General features: G+C 44.9%; 1 protein-coding gene across 3 annotated transcripts in view; it reads left to right on the top strand.

The window, feature by feature from the left end:
• GGT1 (gamma-glutamyltransferase 1) overlaps positions 1 to 20,247 on the top strand; it is a 69,341-nt gene extending 49,094 nt beyond the window's left edge. For all 3 annotated transcript variants that reach the window (XM_054006125.1, XM_054006127.1, XM_054006126.1), the window contains 10 exons: positions 49 to 138; positions 2,012 to 2,204; positions 2,674 to 2,831; positions 5,273 to 5,422; positions 6,103 to 6,239; positions 6,943 to 7,130; positions 10,182 to 10,309; positions 11,536 to 11,648; positions 14,505 to 14,618; positions 19,102 to 20,247. In XM_054006125.1, the coding sequence (XP_053862100.1) occupies positions 49 to 138; positions 2,012 to 2,204; positions 2,674 to 2,831; positions 5,273 to 5,422; positions 6,103 to 6,239; positions 6,943 to 7,130; positions 10,182 to 10,309; positions 11,536 to 11,648; positions 14,505 to 14,618; positions 19,102 to 19,245 (1,415 nt within the window). In that variant the 3' untranslated portion in view covers positions 19,246 to 20,247. The remainder of the gene's footprint in view (positions 1 to 48; positions 139 to 2,011; positions 2,205 to 2,673; positions 2,832 to 5,272; positions 5,423 to 6,102; positions 6,240 to 6,942; positions 7,131 to 10,181; positions 10,310 to 11,535; positions 11,649 to 14,504; positions 14,619 to 19,101) is intronic.
• The last annotated feature ends 223 nt before the right edge of the window (positions 20,248 to 20,470 follow it).

A 20,470-nucleotide genomic window follows, 5' to 3' on the forward strand; every position in this document is an offset into this window, starting at 1 on the left:
GTCTAGAGTGAAGAGCTGATGCCATCCTTACTCCTTGTGTCTTTAAAGGGAAAGTAGAAGTCATTAATGCAAGAGAGGTGGCTCCAAAAAATGCATCCTTGGACATGTTTGGGAACAACACAGAGCTCTCCCTTAAAGGTAAGGCGATGTCAGATGGTGCTGACATGTTGATTCCAGTAAGTGGCTCCTTGGGCTGTTCAAACTTTAGCTACTGTTGCAATATCTCCTGGGTTCAAAGTACTTCTGACTATTCTGCATCTTGTGGCTGGAGTGGGCCCTACCCAGCCACCTGGGATTCTCACCTTCTCAATTTCCTCAGAAATCTCTTCCACCTCCTGCTGATTGCTGCTGTGTATCTTCACTTGTCCAGGAAGTCAGAATGTACTGTCTCATCCATGACAGTCAGTCACAACAGCCCCCATTGTCTCATTCATACAAAGAACAATGTAGAAAATCAATCTTAATACCCAACTGTTAAGGGGCCATATTTTGTATTGCCATGAACAGCATAACATCTGCCACTTTCCTCCCCATGCTCTGATAGACAAGAGCCCCTGCTGTTAGATCTCACCAATACTTGTGTTGCCGTGAGAGCCATCACTCAACTGTCTTATTAATGGTGGCTCCAGTTGGAGGCCTAGAGGGTCCAGAGGAGAGACAGAAATTCTCCTGACTGGAAACCAGGGCCGGCGCAACCCATTAGGCGACCTAGGCAGTCGCCTAGGGTGCTACAATTTGGGGGGCGGCGACCATGGCGGTATTTTGGCAGCGGGACCTTCCACCTCCTCTGTGGGGGGTGGCATTTTGGGGCAGGACCTTCCGCCGCCTAGGGCGGCAGAAAAACTGGTGGCGCTCCTGCTGGAAACAGAACCGTATCAAAAAGACATGAAGCAGCTAAACCAACTGCCTTCCCAGAATGCTTTGAGGGACCTAGGAAAGCAAGTTCTCTTGCTGGGGTACATCTGTATTTGAGGGGGGAAGGGAAAAGCCTCTGTGGGGGAAAACTGGTATCCGAGGAATACATTACAATTTGGGGAGGTGCCAATAAAAATGGGACTGTCTATGTGAGGTGCAAGTCGTTGCACCAAACCATGGTTTGAAATCCCATCTGCATGGGTTACTTGTACAATGGCACGTGTCAATACCCAATAACCATCCCAGTGCAGGTGGATGCAATGAGGCCTATGGTTCAGCTCTGGTTGTATTTGTGTCCTTTACGACAGTCTTTCTCCCCATTTTTGGATTGGAAGCCATAAGCTGCTTCACCAGTTCAGCTAGCTCTAGTGATGCTATCCCACACTGCAGGGCCTCATGTTGGGTAAAAACCCCAAACCCCTTGCTACCAGCAATTGCCTCAAGAGTTCCCGAACACGTACAGGGAGTGACTGGACCAAAACCAGCTCCGTCAAACAGCATGATTGTATGGGTGGGCTGAACTGTTGCAAAGACATGAGATGCGACCAACTTCTTTCATGCAGGCTATTCCCATAAAACCGCTTCCTTGCTAAGTGAACATTAGAGCAAGGCAGCATTTTGCAGACTAAACTTTTATTTGCCAAAACATGCAGTTTTGAGTCAACTGAAATTGTGTTTGAATTCAGCAAGTAGCTTCAGCTTTTAACAAAAAAAATCTAACTGCTTTGATTTGACACTTCTGAAATGAAACATTTTGACTTTTCTTCTTGAAACAATGTTTTCATTTAGAAATGTAGATGGATTTACTTCAATAATAAAAGAAACCAAATGTTTTGGATTGAATTAAAATGTTTTGTTTTCATTATGGTGAGAAACTCAACTTCCAGTCTGGAACACAACAATTTTTTCCTGATTGCTCTCCTCGCTCCTCTCCCAGTTTGGCCACTGAACAAGCTCAGCTCTAGTGAAGACATGGCCATGGAGGGGTCCCCTTCACTTCTTGTTCTGGAAATGAGTTCACATAAAGACAACTCTGTCTTTGCCTTTGCTTAGTGTTTGTTGCCGAATGGCCTAATGTCTTCCCTGTTTGCTTCAGGGGGCCTGTCCATTGCGGTTCCAGGAGAAATTCGTGGCTATGAAATGGCTCATAAGCGGCATGGCAAGTTGCCATGGAATAGCCTGTTTCTGCCCAACATCAAGCTGGCGAGAGAAGGGTTCCCAATTGGGAAAGGTCTGGCAGCAGCCATCAAGTCAAAAGAGAAGGCGATTGAAAGCAACCCCTCACTGTGGTAGGTAGCACTTTGGAGCCTGCATTGGTGCTATTATAACTGCCCCTGCTTGGAATGGCAGTGAACTTTGAACTCAGGGACTTCAGAACCAGCCGTATGAGCCTTTGTCATCTGAGCTCAAGGACAAGCCCCATCCCTGGCTGCTGTGGTAGGTTTGATCTCTGATGTGGACCAGCTACTAGTCTATTGGACAAAAAGAGCCACTCTCCACTAGTGTAGGTTACACTGAGCGATGAGTTTGTTTTAACTCTGAGGCAGGAGTTCCTTGTGTATGTTGTTCAGCGAGCAGGCCTGGCGTTACTGTCTTGGTACTTGTGTCCGGGGGACCATGTGAATAGCATGTCTTCTAACTCCGCAGTGCTGGTTTTCTCTCGGAAGCTGTTAGCCTGCATACTGCGCAACAAAGGTGTCTATGGTGAAGCTCAATGTCAGAGCTGATTCCCTCACTCTCTTTTCCTTTCCCCCGCAGTGAAGTGTTCTGCAGAGGAGGAAGAATCCTACATGAGGGGGATGTCATCAAGATGCCCAAACTAGCGAACACCTACGAGACTTTAGCCAACGAGGGAGCAGACGCCTTTTACACAGGGAGCCTTGCGCAGCAAATTGTCACAGACGTCAAGGAGGCAGGTGAGAAACCAGGGGCTTGAGTATCTTTTTTTTAATTTTTTATATATATATATAAGATACTAAAAAAGATATAATAAAACTAAACTCCCTAAACATATTCATCAAGAGCTGCAGAAGTTCAGCTTCCATGGATGAAAATCTTTGCTGTGATACCAAGTCTCGGATTTAGCAAAACTTCTTATAATGGCCAAAGAAAGTGAAACCCATTAGCAGCTGGCTGAAGTTGAGTCATTGGTTATAAATCAGTAGTCGTGGGGCTGATGATTTAGAGCAATGGTACTCAACCTTTCCAAGCTACTGTACCCCTTTCAAGAGTCTGATTTGTCTTGCATACCCCAAGTTTCACCTCACTTAAAAACTACTTGCTTACAAAATCAGACCTAAAAATGCAAGTGTCACAGCCACACTAGTACTGAAAAATTGCTGACTCTCATTTTTACCATATTACTATAAAATAAATCAATTGGAATATAAAGATGGTACTTACATTTCAGGGTATAGTATATAGAGCAGTATAAACTAGTCATCGTCTGTATGAAATGCTAGTTTGTACGGAGTTTGCTAGTGCTTTTTATGTAGCCTGTTGCCAAACTAGGCAAATATCTAGATGAGTTGATGTACCCCCTGGTTGAGAACCACTGATTTAGCGTCTTATTGGAGAGAAAACAATTTTATTGGGAGAATTTTTTGTGCCGGATTAAATTTAATCTTGGGGGAACAATAAAAAATTGTAGACTCTTTTCCTGCCAGGAAATAACCTACGTGAAATCTCTGGTCCAAACATCTTTTGCTTTTAGACTCATGGGAAGTACTGACTTCCCATAACAGATCAGAGGTCTGCTGTCTAATCTGAGATGCAACCTCTCATAATAGCTTATACCTAAAAACATAGGCCCATACCGTGTGAACTTCGTCTGTTCTGTCTATGGCAATAGGGCTCTTACCCTCTGTAGGCCACTAAATGGTGACAGAACCATAGGCTTAGATAGCACATTGTACATAGCTTCGGAATTCACAGAAATGTAGTAACCCACCTATTGTGCTTCTCCTCCCGGAGCAGTGAATTCCTCCAGCTGACTATATGCTGTTTGGGTTTTTTTTAAGTAATTCCTTCAATTGGTTGTAAATGCTCTGAGTTTTAACATCACTGAGTGCCCCCCTGTTCTTGTATTCTGGGATAATGATTCCCAGCTTATAGCACTTTTCATCAGCTCTCAAAGCACTTTACAAAGTACGATGGGGAACTTGAGGCACAGAAGGGGTAAGAGGGATGGCTCGGTTTTGACAATGTCAGTACATAGAAGCCGCCAGTCCCTTCTGTCTTATCCTTTCTGTGTGCAGTCTAATCCCCTTTATTGCCCTTCTCAGGAGCTCTGGCAGTTTTTACTGTATTTTTCTTAAGATGAAGTGATCAGAATTGGATGCAGCTTCCAGGTGGGCCTGGGCCACCTTTGCATGTCCTGTCCCTTGTCAGCCACATCTCTGAACCTCACAGGTTCAGTTTGGGTTTGGAGAGCCAGGGACACCTAGTTCATCCATTTTCCTTCAGTTCTGTCTGGGGGTCTGTCAGCTCTTGAGGGCAGGAGCCTTCACAAGAGTCTGTCTAGCTCACACTGTGCTCAGCACTCGGGTGCCTGAACCACCAAAGGCCAGTTTATCAAAAGTGCTTGGCACCCACAACTGGGGCCTGCTCTCCAGAACTGCTCTGCACCCCGCCCCCCTTGTTCTCTGTGGGAGCTGCTGGGCACTGAGCTTTCTTGAAAATGTGGCCACAGGTTCTAAAGTGCCCTAGAGCTAAAATAAATTAAAATCACTCACTGTTCCTAGCCTGGGTGTATGGTCCACCTGGCTCGGCTCCCTCAGCAATGGTCTCCGACCCTTTGAGTGCGTCCCTTTCAGGGGACATAATACAGAGAGAAATAATCCCTGTTCGCACAGTGTTGACCACCACTTTCCTTCATCACACTCTGCAAACCCTGTATCAGTTCCTTTCCAGTGAGGTTGGAAACAGACAGCACCAACCACTCTGTTTGTGGGGGAGCATAAAGCGTCTGCATCCACCACCAGCATTTACTCCTTGTAAAACAAGAGGATTCTGTGGCTCGCTCCCTGATGTTACCAGTCTCCCACAATGAGAGATGCAGATGGCCAGAACCCTGGCTGATATAAGTCAGTCCAACTTCACCAAAGAGTGATGCAGATTTTTGCCAGCTGGGGATCTGACCCTGAGTCAGAAACGGGATAAACCCATCTCCATTCACACATCCCCTTATCTCAGTAAATCTGTGGAATCTCACTGGTTAGATCACAATCATGGTGAGGCCATTGCATTCTCACCACTGGCAGCCACAGCAAGGATGGGGAAGGGGGAAGATAGATTCTTCCTCCTACTGGAGATTATGTAAACCCGGAGCCACAGTTGGCTTTTCTCTCTGTTCTAGGGGGCATCATTTCAATGGAGGACCTAAGAGACTATACTCCGATCCTGAGTGAAAATCCTTTAAACATCACGATCGGGGAGTTCACCATGTACACTCCCAGTGCCCCCCTGAGTGGCCCAGTGCTAGCACTCATCCTCAACATACTGAAAGGTAAGAGCAAGCCTCAGTGAACCACACTGTTACAGGTGATAGCAGCCTGGGGATTCCCAAATACCGCTGCTGCCCATCGGCCACTGCAATCTCGGTAGGTAAACAACAGTGTTCTTAATCAACCTCAGTTCTGAAGTGGCCAGTGATTGAAGGCTGTTAGAAGAACAGTTCGTACATCTGGGAATCAGCCCTCTAATTCCATAAACGTAGGATATGGCCTCAGCAGATGAAAGAACGGGCTGAAGAATGAAAAGGATTCTCTTGATGGGTGTCCTCTGGTACCCGCATGTGTGGAAATGAAAGGGACACGAACTTATAAGTGACCCCACTTTTTGAAATGTGCTTACCTGCCATTCTTGCAAGTAACACTTAAGGTCACTCTAACAGAAACTAGAGGACATGCTCTCTTTGAAGTGTTTACAGCACTCTATTGTCAGTGGCCTGTTTTTTTCGGAATGGGTCTTTCACGCAGCAACTGCAGAAAAGGAAAAAAGAAATGTGACTGTCAGACCCCAAGCAGTGGCTGTTGGGGGTCAGAGGCTGGGGCAATACTTGCTTCTGAGTCTTTGCTTAAAATGACTAGATTTCAAGTTGACCATCTTTCAGAGCCAGTTCCTGTTTGCCACCCACTGGCCATGTGCTTTCAGATGTGCTCACAATGTGTTATCTACTATTGCCAGGATTTAATTTCTCCAGCGACAGTATCACGACCATGGAGAAAAAGGGTCTGACTTACCATCGCATTGTGGAGGCCTTCCGCTTCGCGTATGCCAAGAGGACTTTACTGGGAGACCCAGCATTTGTCAACATTACGGAGGTAAAGAGCAGAGAAGTCACTGTATTTCCTCTCCTAAAAGCAAGATCTTTCTGCATGTCCAAAGCATAATGAAAGCCAAGTGGCGATTGGCTTACAGCCTCTGACAGGGGACCCCAGATATTTCCAAGGGCACTTCAGAATTCTGTCTGCCATCAGCAAGTTGATGAAACACCGATCTGAATCCAAATGTAAAGCCATATGTGACCGCTGATCCATGGGTGACCTGCCAGGGATATAAAAAGGAATTTCCACTGGTGTTGTGGGCAGTGTGTAGCCATTGGTTTGCCAGTAGAATTTACATAATATAGATAATACTTTGCACTTCCGTAGCATGTTACATGTTCAACGCGCTATACAAACTATAACCGACTATGAACAAGGTTAACTCCACTTGTCTGCCTACCTCACGGGGATGGTGACAAGGGACTTCCAAAAAGTGTTTTGACAATGAAAGACGTGAACTGGCCTCAGTGATATTAGCGTCGGTGTGTGCAGCGTTCTCGTTATGGAAGTTTGACGTACTGGCCTAGCAGCATGGAACAAAGGATTCCAGACAATGGAAAGCCAGTGGCTTCCTTGCTGGATTCTCCCCAGTTTTTCAAGGTCTGATGTGACCCATCTCGCAAGGGTTCCAGCATTCTAGAATTACATCTTTAACTGGAACGTATTGGTAGCATTGAGCTGAATTTGTCTCTCCGAACAGGTGATCAGGAACATGAGCTCTGAGTTCTTTGCGGATAACCTACGGGGGAAAATCACTGACAACGCCACCCATACAGTCGACTACTATGAGCCAGAGTACTACACTCCAGATAATGCCGGTACATCCCATCTCTCCGTTGTGGCTGATGATGGCAGTGCTGTGTCCGCCACCAGCACCATCAACCAATAGTATGAGTTCAGACGTTATTTCCATGTAGGCCTCTACCGTCTTCATAGTGGTTCTGTGGTTGGTATAAACATCACTGGACTGGTATCTCCATAGTGGGTTAGTCGTTGGTAGAGGAATTGCTGACTGGAACTCCCTTTATGGGAGTCATATAGGTGCCACTGTTCTGGTAAGACTTGGACTTCTAGGTTCTATACTTTTCTCTGGTCTAGTCCTGCCAGGTGCTGAGCACCCTCCGTCATTGAAATCCACGGGAGCTGAGGGCACTTTACAGGTCAGGGGCTTAATGCTGAGTCCCATGCTATTGAGTAGGACACATAAGATATAAGGACTAGAGGCCTCCATTATGCTTCATTCAAGCCCACTCTTGTTTAAGTTTGCAATGACCTATTCCACCCCCTTTGTCCCTTAGCTTTGCCGTCAGGGAATCCCCTACCGCACTCAAGTACCTCTTTTCAATTAACGTTTCCTTACGTATCAGACTCTACCTGTTTCTCTCTTTCCTTGTGTCGTAACAAAGGAAGTATAGTTACTGCAGCTGCTCTGCCCATTACCAGCACACTGAGGGTTGCGCTGTTAGTGGCTATTAAGAGAGTTCTTTAGTTAGTAAATGGAGGCTTTATCCTGAATTACCAGACTGCAGCCAGGATGGCCTTTCCTCCCCTCTGCTCAGCGTGAACCTTTCCTGCCTGATTCACCTGGTGAGGTCAAATCCAACCTATCGAAATGCCTGTAACGTGGGCTGTGGCATCACTGAATGAATCGGGTGTGAGACACTAGTGGGTCATAAACGCGATTGCAGTTTATTCGGTTGCCGAGTGATTTAATCAATAATGAGAAAACGTAAACAAAGTACATGTTGCTGCCGTGGCGTTCTGGTAAAATACCGCCTCTCTTCTGGTAGAGATGGGTCTGGATCCGAGCTTGCAACTCAATCCTATCTCCATGATGGGTTGTACTGGAGCACCTCTACCCCTAGGGCAGTTTGGAGCCGGAGTTCAACCCGCACATTTAGGCACATTTGGGTATTTGGAGGTTTGGTTTAGCCCCTGGTATGGTAAATCTGGGTCCTGATCAAACCTGGGATAGTTACACATGCAAAGTGGCTGTAAATAGAGTTTCCCACTCAGTTGATGGCAGTGTCTCCTGTACAGAGGTTACACCACCACATGAAAGGCAGAGGAGAACTGGCTCCCCCAAGTGAGATCCAGAGGTAGGTTAATGTCCCTCTGTTAGTCTGCTAGGCGCTCTCTGAGTGCAGGCCTGTTCCTTGCAGGGCGGTGAGGTCTCACTCTGAGATACAATAGTTTCATGTAGGGCTGTCAAGCGATTTAAAAAATTAATCGCAGTTAATCACACTGTTAAACAATAATAGAATACCATTTATTAAAATATTTTTGATGTTTTCTACATTTTCAAATATATTGATTTCAGTGACAACACAGAATACAAAGTGTACAGTGCTCACTTTGTATTTATTTTTGATTACAAATATTTGCACTGTAATAAACAAAAAAATAGTATTTTTCAGTTCACCTAATACAAGTACTGTAGTGCAATCTCTTTATCATGAAAGTTGAACTTACAAACGTAGAATTATGTACAAAAAAATAATTGCATTAAAAAATAAAACAATGTAAAACTTTAGAGCCTACAAGCCCATTCAGTCCTATTTCTTGTTCAGCCAATCGCTCAGACAAACAAGTTTGTTTATATGTGCAGGAGATAATGCTGCCCTCCTCTTGTTTAAAATGTCACCTGAAAGTGAGAACAGACGTTCGCATAGCACTGTTGTAGCTGGCATCGCAAGATATTTACGTGCCAGATGCGCTAAAGATTCATATGTCCTTTCATGCTTCAACCACCATTCCATAGGACATGCATCCATGCTGATGACCGGTTCTGCTCGATAACGAGCCAAAGCAGTGCGGATTGATGCATGTTCATTTTCATCCTCTGAGTCAGATGCCACCAGCAGAAGGTTGATTTTCTTTTTTGGTGGTTTGGGTTCTGTAGTTTCTGCATCAGAGTATTGCTATTTTAAGATTTTTGAAAGCATGTGCCACACCTCATCCCTCTCAGATTTTGGACGGCACTTCAGATTCTTAAACCTTGGGTCGAGTACTGTAGCTATTTTTAGAAATCTCACATTGGTACCTCTTTGTGTTTTTGTCAGATCTGCAGCAAAAGTGTTCGTAAAATGAACATGTGCTGAGTCATCATCTGAGACTGCTATAACATGAAATATGGCAGAATACAGGTAAAATAGAGCTGGAGACCATTCTCCCCCTAGGAGTTCAGTCGCAAATTTAATTAACCATTATTTTTTTTAACGAGCGGCATCAGCATGGAAGCATTTCCTCTGGAATGGTGGCTGAAGCATGAAGGGGCATATGAATGTTTAGCATATCTGGCACGTAAATACCTTGCAGTGCTGGTTACAAAAGTGCCATGCGAATGCCTGTTCTCACTTTCAGGTGATATTGTAAATTAGAAACGGGCAACATTATCTTCCATAAATGTAAACAAACTTGTTTCTCTTAGCGATTGGCGGAACAAGAAGTAGGACTGAGTGGACTTGTAGGCTCTAAAGTTTTACATTGTTTTGTTTTTGAGTTCAGTTATGTAACAAAAATAATCAACATTTGTAAATTGCACTTTCATGATACAGAGATTGCACTACAGTACGTGTATAAGGTGAATTTAAAAATGCTGTTTCTTTTGTTTATAATTTTTACAGTGCAAATATTTGTAATAAAAATAATACAAAGTGAGCACTGTACACTTTGTATTCTGTGTTGTCATTGAAATCAATATATTTAAAAATGTAGAAAAACATCCAAAAATATTTAATACATTTCAATTGGGATTCTATTGTTTAACAGTGCGATTAAAACTGCGATTAATTGCGATTAATTTTTTTTACTTAATCGCGTGAGTTAACTGCGATTAATCGACAGCCCTAGTTTCATGTGACCTACAATTTATCTGAAGCTTGTCCTTGTCCTAGAGTCCGGGTTTGACATGCCTTCCCTTCTGCTCGTTCTATTTAGCTTTGGCTCAGAAGTTCGCTCCAACGTGAGTGGAATCATATTTAACGATGAGATGGACGACTTCAGTTCACCTTACATCATCAATGGCTTCGGAGTCCCTCCCTCTACTGCAAACTTCATCAAACCAGGTAGCACTTCACTCCCTCTCCTTAGCCAGTATCATGGCTGCCTTTTGCATACCAAAGTGATGCTGACTGCCAGCTAGAGAGCAGCATCCCCTGACCTCTCACTGACTCTGCACTGACATCATGATTGACATCATCCCCGACCTCTCACTGACATCATGACTGACATCATCCCCTGACTCTGCACTGACTCGGGGTCCTTCTCACATATGGGAAACACGCAAGTTCTGTATACTGCATCACTGATAACAGCTCCATTAACTACTGATCACGTTTCCTTACTGTGATCTGTATGCACTGCCTGGCCGAGAGGAACACAAGCATCTGTAGTGTCAAGCAAAACACCCAGGACTTGCTTATCCCCAGCTGCGTGAAGCCCTCGCAAAGGTGAGCTCAAAAATCACTCCAAGTGCCATGCTCCACAACTGCAGGAGAGCCTTGGACATCGCTGATCAGGGAGGCAGTGAGTGAACGTGGGAGGCCCTGGGAATGGTGCACAACCTTGCAGCATTCCAACAATCTACGGGCTGCAAGGAATTTGCATAAATATTTAAAATGCATTTGTGTCAGTGTGTATGCTCTCCCTCCCCCACAATACCTTTGGAATACTGCTCTGAAAAAAATACATGGTCTTTTGCTAACCTTTAAACCCAGGTCTCTTCTCTTTACTTCCCTTGTTTCCATTTTTTTTACAGGTGAGGTGGAGTCAGAGAGGGACACCCCCTATATGTAAAAGCTGCCTTTTGCCAATGACAGCTCATGGGGCAATGAAAATGAGATGGGGGGCCAGGGGTTTAGTGCAAGGGAGCCTCCCCAATCAGATCTAGAGCCACAGAGGTTCTCACCCGGATGGGAAAGTGACCAGGAAGGGCCCATTACTCAGGGATGAGTTCTGAAGCGGAACCCTGGCCTCCAGTGTATGGGTGCACACAGCTGGATAGCTGGCATGCTGAGGTGTGCCCATATGTCAGGGGCCAGCTCAAAGCCCTTGTAGTTTTCACTCCCACCCCCTCTACAAAGTCAACAAGGGGGGGGGGGGTTTCAGGGGATGACAGAATCCCCTTGGCAGCTGAAGAGAGACTTGTGCGCTGAACCAGCAGATCTGGGATCTGCAAAAGACCAACAGTAGCAGTGTTCTGTATTTCTAGCCTAAGCAGGCTATGGTGGTGTGGGCCCAGATGCCGAGCTTGTAATTAACTACAAGTTAATGTCTGTGTGCACTCTTACAGGTAAACGGCCCATGTCCTCCATGTGTCCATCAATCCTAGTGGATAAAGCAAATAAGATCAAGATGGTGGTTGGTGCGTCTGGAGGAACAAAAATCACCACAGCAACAGCACTGGTACGTGTCTCTGTGGGATGGATGAGGAGACAGTTAGTAGAGGCCAGACAAGGTTGGAGAGGCGGCTGAGTCATTCTGTCCTGCTTCTCATTGGGAAGGCTCCCATGAGATTGCCTTGAGATTCAGAAATTTTAAGGGTAGAAGGAAACATTATGATGATCTAGTCTGACCCGCTACAAAATGCAGACCCTCGCCCAGTAATTTCTGCATCAAGCCCATAACTTCTGTGTGAACTATAGCATATATTTTAAGACAACATCTGGATATAAAGACTGCAAGTGATGGAGAATCCACAGCCTCCCTGTGTAAGTTCTTCTAGTGGTTACTTGCCATCACTGTTAAAAATCTGCACCATAATTCTAGTCTGAATTTGTCGTTTCCAACCATAGGATCCCATTATGCCTTTTCCTGCTTGATTAAAAAGCCACTTACTGACTAATCGCTTCCCCATGTAGTTAGTAATAGACTGTGATCAAGTCGCCTCTTAACCGTCTCTTGGAGGAAACTCAATGGAGAGATTTAGGAAGCTCAGTCTATGAGGAATGGTTTCCAGACCTCAAATATTCTTGTACCTCTTTTTCCTAAACCCTTTTTGATGTGTGGACACCAGGACTAGACACTATTCCGATAATGGTCTCACTAATGGGGTATACAGAAGTAATAGGTGGCAATTCGGCGGCAGGGGGTCCTTCCGCGCTCCCGGTCTTCGGGGCACTTCGGCGGCGGGTCCCGGAGCAAGTGAAGGACCCGCTGCAGAATTGCTGCCGAAGACCTGGAGCGAGGAAGGACCCCCCCACCGCCGAATTGCCGCCTTCCCCCCACCCCCCAAATCCTGGTGCCCTAGGTGACTGCCTAGGTCGCCTAAATGGGGTTAGCTGCAGCTATACGGAGCCCTAGCGTACGTCCCAACTGAATCATTCCACCGTGCGCCGGAGACCAGGACATACCAAATTCCTTTGACTTGGACATTATTCTAAATGCATGTTTTATGTTTCTACAGAACTTAATACAATTAATCAACCGAGCAGGACACTGCTCTGGCAAGTGTGTGTGTGTGTGTGTGTGTGTGTGTATGTATGTATAATCCAATCAATACAAAATGGTTAGTATACATTAAAGTTATAACCCTAACAAATGTAGAAATGCATAATGAAGGCTGCTGTCCTAATCCTCACAACACTGTTACAATGGAAAACGGTATCTGCAATAGAAAACCTTCATTTTAGAAGCGTCAGGTGTACCACTATGCTGTGTGCAGAAGTAACTTTTTTCGGCCATGCACTTTATTATAATATAACTAATGTAGCGTGATCTCAAAAAACCCAAGTTTGCTGAGTGCCTACACAATGCCTTCAGCTTTTGGAGGCATTTAAAAAGGCTACTTTAAAAAGTACCTGTGTGTGCGTACAACCCACAGTTGTTTACACTAAACCCCATACTTGTGTATATTCCTGAGCACACGAATATTTGTATCTGTCTCTTTGCATGAGATTTTCCTGAGTGCAAAAGGGTGAATTTTTTTTTTTTTTTTTTTAGGTTGCTGAAAGAGTTAGTGGGTCAATAACACTTGGTTAGCAAATACTGTCATCTACTATCCTTGGGGGTAAAGAATCCAAGTCAGATTTGGTACAATGTTCCAAGCTTCTGAGGCAGCTTTCATGGTGTGCCCTGCTTTGGGTGATAATGGTCCAAGTACACTTTAACAGAAGACCAGCAGAGGCTGCTGTTGAGCCTCATTCGGTATAACTTACTGAGAATTAACGGGACAATCTAGGTCACTTGCATCACAGGCATGCAGAGTTCCTAACTTATCCAATGTTTCTTTCTGAGAGCTACATGGTTTGCATGGGAACTGCTCCTTCATGCATTTCTCCTCATGCATGTACAAATGCCGGACTCTCAAATGGCAGGTGCGCTGCTGTAACCCTACAGGTTACATTTACTGGAACTCTCACTTGGCTTCATTTCCGTCTGCTTTAGAAATGTGGATCCTCATGATTCACGGTACAAACTTCTTACAGAAGCAGCCTTACAAAGTATTATGGTTTTCACAGGAAGAAGCTGTCACCCTAGTGCTCTGCTTCCTCTGATAACGGCTGTTGCTGTCCCTGTTTGGGCAGTGCAGAGTGATAGGGAGTTGTGTGTGGTCTAGATACAGAGAAATGCAAAATTCAGACACTAACTTCGAATGCCCTAAGGTTTTGCCCTTTTTATTTAGAGCCATAAGGGCTCAGCTGAGCAACTGGGATCTGGGATTCTGAATTCCACCTCTAAAGCACAGCTGTGTATAAAGATGCCCAGACCCACTGCAGTTCTGCTTTTGTGGTCCAGTCTGCTTCCTGCTTATGTTTTCTCTCTGTACAAAGCACATCGCTGAATTGCACACACGGTTTTCCCAAGCTCATACAAAGCACAGCAGTTGTACACGTGGGGCTAGCACCTGGAATCTGGAGGAGCGACGCTTGGTGCAAGGCAAGAGGAGGTTGTGAAATAGTTGCCTTAAGCCAGCTATTGAGGTCCTTGATCCTAGAGATCTTCTAACATGTTTGCTTGTAGCCCTAAGTGGCAGTTAGAACAGCCCGGGATGAGCCAGGCATAAGGGAGCTTTGTCCAGGCTGGCTTCAAGGCAGGGGGTGATGGAGAAGGGGCTATCGTGGCTCTGAATCACCTGAGCAGCCCTGTATACCGGGGTGATCTCCTGTGTCCTGTTCAACCAGCTTTAGAGGCAGCATTGTACAGGTAACGCCGAACATGCTGAGGAATCTGGCTCTCTTTTACTGCAGTATCTCGACACCAATGACAGATTTCTCTGGGGGCAGGTCATGTACTAATGCTGCGCCTTTCTGCTTCATCCAGACAATCATCAGATCCCTCTGGTTCGGGTACGATGTGACAAAGGCTGTAGAAGAACCTCGAGTTCATGATCAGCTGTTTCCCAATGTCACGGAGCTGGAGCAGAACGTAGAGCAGGTCTGTTTGTCTTCTCTGGGAGGGATTGGGGCAGGGGGTATGATGTCTGACATGATCCTGGTCTCCGCAGGCACCGTGGGAATGTTTTCCCTATATTCCATTGCGTAATGTTTGTCTGACTGTTTATGAGCTTAAGAATTAAAGCTGGGCAAAGCTTTGGCCTTGATCCACAACACGGAGTTCAAGGACCCATCCATGTGGGTTTGCACTCGGAATTTTGGCTGCAAACAAAGCCGGAAATGCCAGTACTACAGAGCTGCCCTTGGGAATTTGCCTGCAGGTAATTTAATGCTGTCCTTGGCCCCGCGTAGCTCAAAAGCTTTTCAAAATACTCAGCCTGGGCTAGGCATGAAGTTTGTAACAACTTCAAACCCAGTGAATTTCAACAGGCTTTGTCTCTTAATGTATCACTCTCTTCGTGATCCTGAAGAGTTGTGTATGAAGCTGAGTCGTTCTATGGCACTTGAAGGATGGCCAAGGAGATATTCATTCAGTGCTGAGATCACCCTTGGAAATCTGTAGAAAACTTCCATCAAAGGTCCTTACATGGGACCTTTGCTGTCCTCTCAATGCATTGCTACATTGGGGTTAAAACCTGCTTCAGTCTGGATTCACAATGACTGATACCACTCAACTCAAGCCTGCAGACCTGCTTCTCCGATACACTAACCTCCCCGATGTCCTGTGGGCACATGTGGATCAGCACTTTCTCTGCAGAGCTCCTGAATGCCTCTAGCAGACACTGCAGGCCTTGTGTCTTTAAAAACATATGCTTTTCCCAGACAAAACCTGCTTTGTTCATCACACTAGAAGCACTGTCCAGAAACCCCTTTTCTATCTGTGGAGAGCTAAAGGGGCTTCCGCTGTAGTTATGGCAGCAATGAAAATAGCCATTATCAAGTTTGGGTAAAAGCCACAAAAACGCCCTGTCAACCTCAGAACTAGTCAGTTGACTGGAGCGAGGCAGTGTGCCTACAAAACTTGAAGTGGCATGGAGGAGCTCATGAATGGACGTGACGGGCTGTAGTGTTCAAAACGTTTCACTTACATAAAATGACCCTACTGGGTCAGACCAAAGGTCCATCTAACCCGATATCCTGTCTACTGACAGTGGCCAGTGCCAGGTGCTTCAAAGGGAATGAACAGAACAGGCAATCATAGAGTGATCCACCCCCTGTCCAGTCCCAACTTCTGGCAAACAGAGGCTAGGGACACTCAGAGCATGGTGTTGCACCCTGGCCCATCCTGGCTAGTGGCCATCAATAGACTTATCCATTAATTTCTCTAGTTATTTTTTTGAACCCTGTTATAGTTTTGGCCTTCACAACAAAGTCCCATGGGTTGACTGTGTGTTGTGTGAAGAAGTACTTCCTTTTTTATATTTTAAACCTGCAACCCATTAATTTCCCTATTAATGACCCCTAGTTCTTGCATTCTGTAAAGGAGTAAATAACATTTTATTCACTTTCTTCACACCAGTCAAGATTTTATCAACCTCTATCATATCCCCCCCTTAGTCATCTTTTTTCCAAGCTGAAAAGTCCATCTTTTTAATCTCTTCATACAGAAGCTGTTCCATACCCCTAATCATTTTTGTTGCCCTGCTCTGTACCTTTTCCAAGTCTAATATATCTTTTTTGAGATGGGGCAACCAGATCTGACCAGAGTATTCAAGATGTGGGTGTACCATGGATTTTTATAGAGGCATTATGATGTTTTCTGTCTTCTCTGTCCCTTTCCTAATGCTTCCTAATATTCTGTTAGCTTTTTTGACTGCAGCTGCACATGGAGCAGATGTTTTTGGAAACTATCCACAATGACTCCAAGATCTATCACTCTAGTGCTCTGCTTCCTCTGATAACGGCTGTTGCTGTCCCTGTTTGGGCTGTGCAGACTGATAGGGAGGTATGTGTGGTCTAGATACAGAGAAGTGCAAAATTCAGACACTAACTTCGAATGTCCTAAGGTTTTGCCTTTTTTATTTAGAGCCATAAGGGCTCAGCTGAGCAACTGGGATCTGGGATTCTGAATTCCACCTCTAAAGCACATGTTGGGCAGGATCTATAAAGACCCCCAGACCCACTGCAGTTCTGCTTTTGTGGTCCATTCTACTTCCTGCTTATGTTTCCTCTCTGTACAAAGCACATCGCTGAACTGCACGCATGGGTTTCCCAAGCTCATATAATGTGCATTCTTTTGCCTTTATCCACACTGAATATCATCTGCCATTTTGTTGCCCAGTTACCCAGTTTTGTGAGAATCCTTTGTAGCTCTTCGCACTTTGCTTTGGACTTCACTATCTTGAATAATTTTGTATCATCCTGAAAATTTTGCCAACTCACTGTTTATTCCTTTTTCCAGATCATTTATGAATATGTTGAATAGGACTGGTCCCAGTACAGACCCTTGGGGGACACAATTATATTTACTTCTCTCCATTCTGAAAACTGACCATTTATTCCTACCCTTTGTTTCCTATCTTTTAACCAGTTACTGATCCATGAGAGGACCCTCTTATCCCATGACAGCTTACTTTGCTTAAGAGCCTTTGGTGAGGGACCTTGTCATAGGCTTTCTGAAAATCTAAGTACACTATCTCCACTGGATCACCCTTGCCCACATGCTTGTTGACCCCCTCAAAGAATTGTAGTTAGATTGGTGAGGCATGATTTCCCTTTACAAAAAATCATGTTGACACTTCCCCAGCAAATCATGTTCATCTATGTGTCTGACAATTCCATTCTTTACTATAGTTTCAACCAGTTTGCCCAGTACTGAAGGTAAGCTTACCGGCATATAATTGCCGGGATTGCCTCTGGAGCCTTTTTTATAAATTGGTGTCACATTAGCTATCCTCCAGGCATCTGGTACAGAGCCTGATTTAAATGATGGGTTACAAACCACAGTTAAAAGAACAGGGGAAAAGAACACCCGCTATCTTACAACAGAAAAACTTCAAAAACAGACTCCAAGGAGAGACTGTTGAGCTGGAATTGATATGCAAACTAGATACAATCAACTCAGGATTGAATAAGGACTGGGAATGGCTGAGCCATTACAAACATTGACTCTATCTCCCCTTGTAAGTATTCTCACACTTCTTATCAACCTGTCTGTACTCGGCTAGCTTGATTATCACTTCAAAAGTTTTTTTTTCCACTTACTTAATTAGCCTCTCAGAGTTGGTAAGACAACTCCCACCTGTTCATGCTCTCTGTATGTGTGTATATATATCTCCTCAATATATGTTCCATTCTATGCATCCGAAGAAGTGGGCTGTAGCCCACGAAAGCTTATGCTCTAATAAATTTGTTAGTCTCTAAGGTGCCACAAGTACTCCTGTTCTTTTTGCGGATACAGACTAACACGGCTGCTACTCTGAAACCACAGTTAGTAGTTCTGCAATTTCACATTTGAGTTCCTTCAGAATTCTTGGGTGAATACCAGCTGGTCCTGGTGACTTATTACTGTTGTTTACCAATCTGTTCCAAAACCTCCTCTAATGACACCTCAATCTGAGACAGTTCCTCACATTTGTCACCTAAAAAGAATAGTTTAGGTTTGGGAATCTCCCTCACATCATCCTCCACAGTGAAGACTGATGCAAAACATTCATTTAATTTCTCCACAATGGCTTCATCTCCTTTGAGTGCTTTGTTAGCAGCTTGATCGTCCAGTGTCCCCACTGATTGTTTGGCGGGCGTCCTGCTTTTCCTGTTACTTTTTGAGTCTTTGGCTAGTTGCTCTTCAAATTCTTTTTTGGCCTGCCTAATTATACTTTGACACTTGACTTACCAGAGTTTATGCTCCTTTTCTATTTTCTTCGATGGGATTTAACTTCCAATTATTAAAGGATGCCTTTATGCCTCTAACTGCTTCTTTTACTTTGTTTAGCCACGGTGGCACTTTTTTGGGCCTCTTACTATGTTTTTTTTATGTGAGGTATACATTTAATTTAAGCCTCTATTATGGTGTTTTTTAAGTTTCCATGCAGCTTGCAGGCATTTCACTTTTGGGACTGTATCTTTTAATTTCTGTTTAACTAGCTGCCTCTTTTTTTTTTTGTGCAGTTCCCCATTTTGAAATTAAATGCTACTGTGGTGGGCTTATTTGGTGTCCCACCACCCCCACAGGGATGTTACATTTAATTATATTATGGTTGCTTATTACCAAGTGGTTCAGCTCTATTCACCTCTTGAACCAGACCCTGTGCTCCTATTTAGGATTACATCAAGAATTGCTTTGTCACTTTGTAGCAAAACCCCTTGGAAAGCCGGAGAAAGGAGGTAGCTGGTTGGAGGAGTGGGAGGGTGGAGATGGTGGAACAGGTTTCTGCGTGGAGCTACCGCCAGCAGAGGGGCAGCTCAGCAGTCCAGTATACTTGTGTGTTGCAAGTGAGGTACATAGCATGTACTGTGTAACTCTGTGTGCATCCTTCGGTGCCTCTCCTGTTGTGTGTTTACCCCTTCTCTCTGCATTGCAGGGCATAAAAGAGGAACTAAAGAAGAGGAAACACGATATCAAGCGGTCTAACAGTAGCGCCATCGTCCAGGCCATTCTATGGACTGCTGATGGCTGGGCTGCTGTGTCTGATTCCCGGAAAGGTGGCTTCCCAGCAGGCTACTGAAGTCGCTCAGGCTGCTCTGACAGCCTGCTTCTTTGCTGCTCTAGTGACCAGCTTACATCTGGGGAGAGGGGGGAGGGAATACTTGGGCACTGCAACTCAGGGACTGTCACAGGAAAGAATGAATTTGCCTGCGGTTCTGCTAATGGATCTGGACAGATGTTATCGAGGGCCATTACTGAAAAGTGCCTTACAACAGATCAGTGTGCTAAGAAGAAACACAAATCTCCCAGAATATACAGCACCTACCTAAAGGGTCTAGTCCCTCCTCCTGCTCACCAGGGATTGAGTGCACAGCATTTGGAAGGTCCAAAGCCCCAGCTGCAGAAAGTGTTCCTTTGGTTTTCAGCTTTATCCAGCCAGTGGCTGTCCTTGTCTGTCCTCTAGAAGTGACCGCCTTCCCGTGAGACATGAATGCTGGGCTGTGAATGGGATGCAAGGTGCTGGCAACTCTACACTGTAAAGCAGTACACCCGAGCTACAGTCTGAAGAGTGATTGGGATAACCCTTTTCCACACCCTCCCCATTTTCTTAACAGACTATCGTCTTGCTTCTCATTTCAGGAGTTTGAGGCATGACGGGGTAGCTGAAGAAGTGATGGGGCCAATGTCTTTTGTTTGTTTTTGATATCTGTTCAAAAGCTGTAAAGGGAAGACAGAGGCTACCTTTTAAACTTATGCTGAAAGAGAATTACAGGCCTATGGAGGTAAACATCCCTGCTCTCACCTGTACAGTACACGTGTCCACAAGGGATCGGAAGACTCTATATGACTAAGGCACTGCAGCAATTTGGCTCCTTGGTGCAACTCCTTCAGGTGCCAGAAAATAGGAACAAGGCTCCCTTATCCGGGATGCGTCTTCCCTTCTCCCCTCACCCCAGGAGTCTCCAATTTGTGTCTCACTATTCTCCCTTCTGCCAGCATGCAAATTCCTAGAGTCCAAAGGGAAAAGGGAGGAAGCATTTAAAGCTGAATATCATGGTATAAACTACTGACAGCCAGGGAAGCATGGTCTCTTGTCTTTCAGGTACAAAGCACAGCTTCGGAGGGGTCGGTTTGGTTATATCACTGTGATATGGTGTCTAGCAGCTGAAAAAAGATCTTTCTATAAGGGGTGTGGCGGGGTGCAGGGTGCCCATCCTTAAACTCCAAATTTGATGCGGTTGAATACATGGATTTTTCTTTCTTACCTGCAGCTTACCCCAAAGACTTGAATGTTGCAGAAGTTG

Source organism: Malaclemys terrapin, chromosome 16 (assembly GCF_027887155.1).
Source record: "Malaclemys terrapin pileata isolate rMalTer1 chromosome 16, rMalTer1.hap1, whole genome shotgun sequence".
Taxonomy (NCBI): Eukaryota; Metazoa; Chordata; order Testudines; family Emydidae; genus Malaclemys; species Malaclemys terrapin.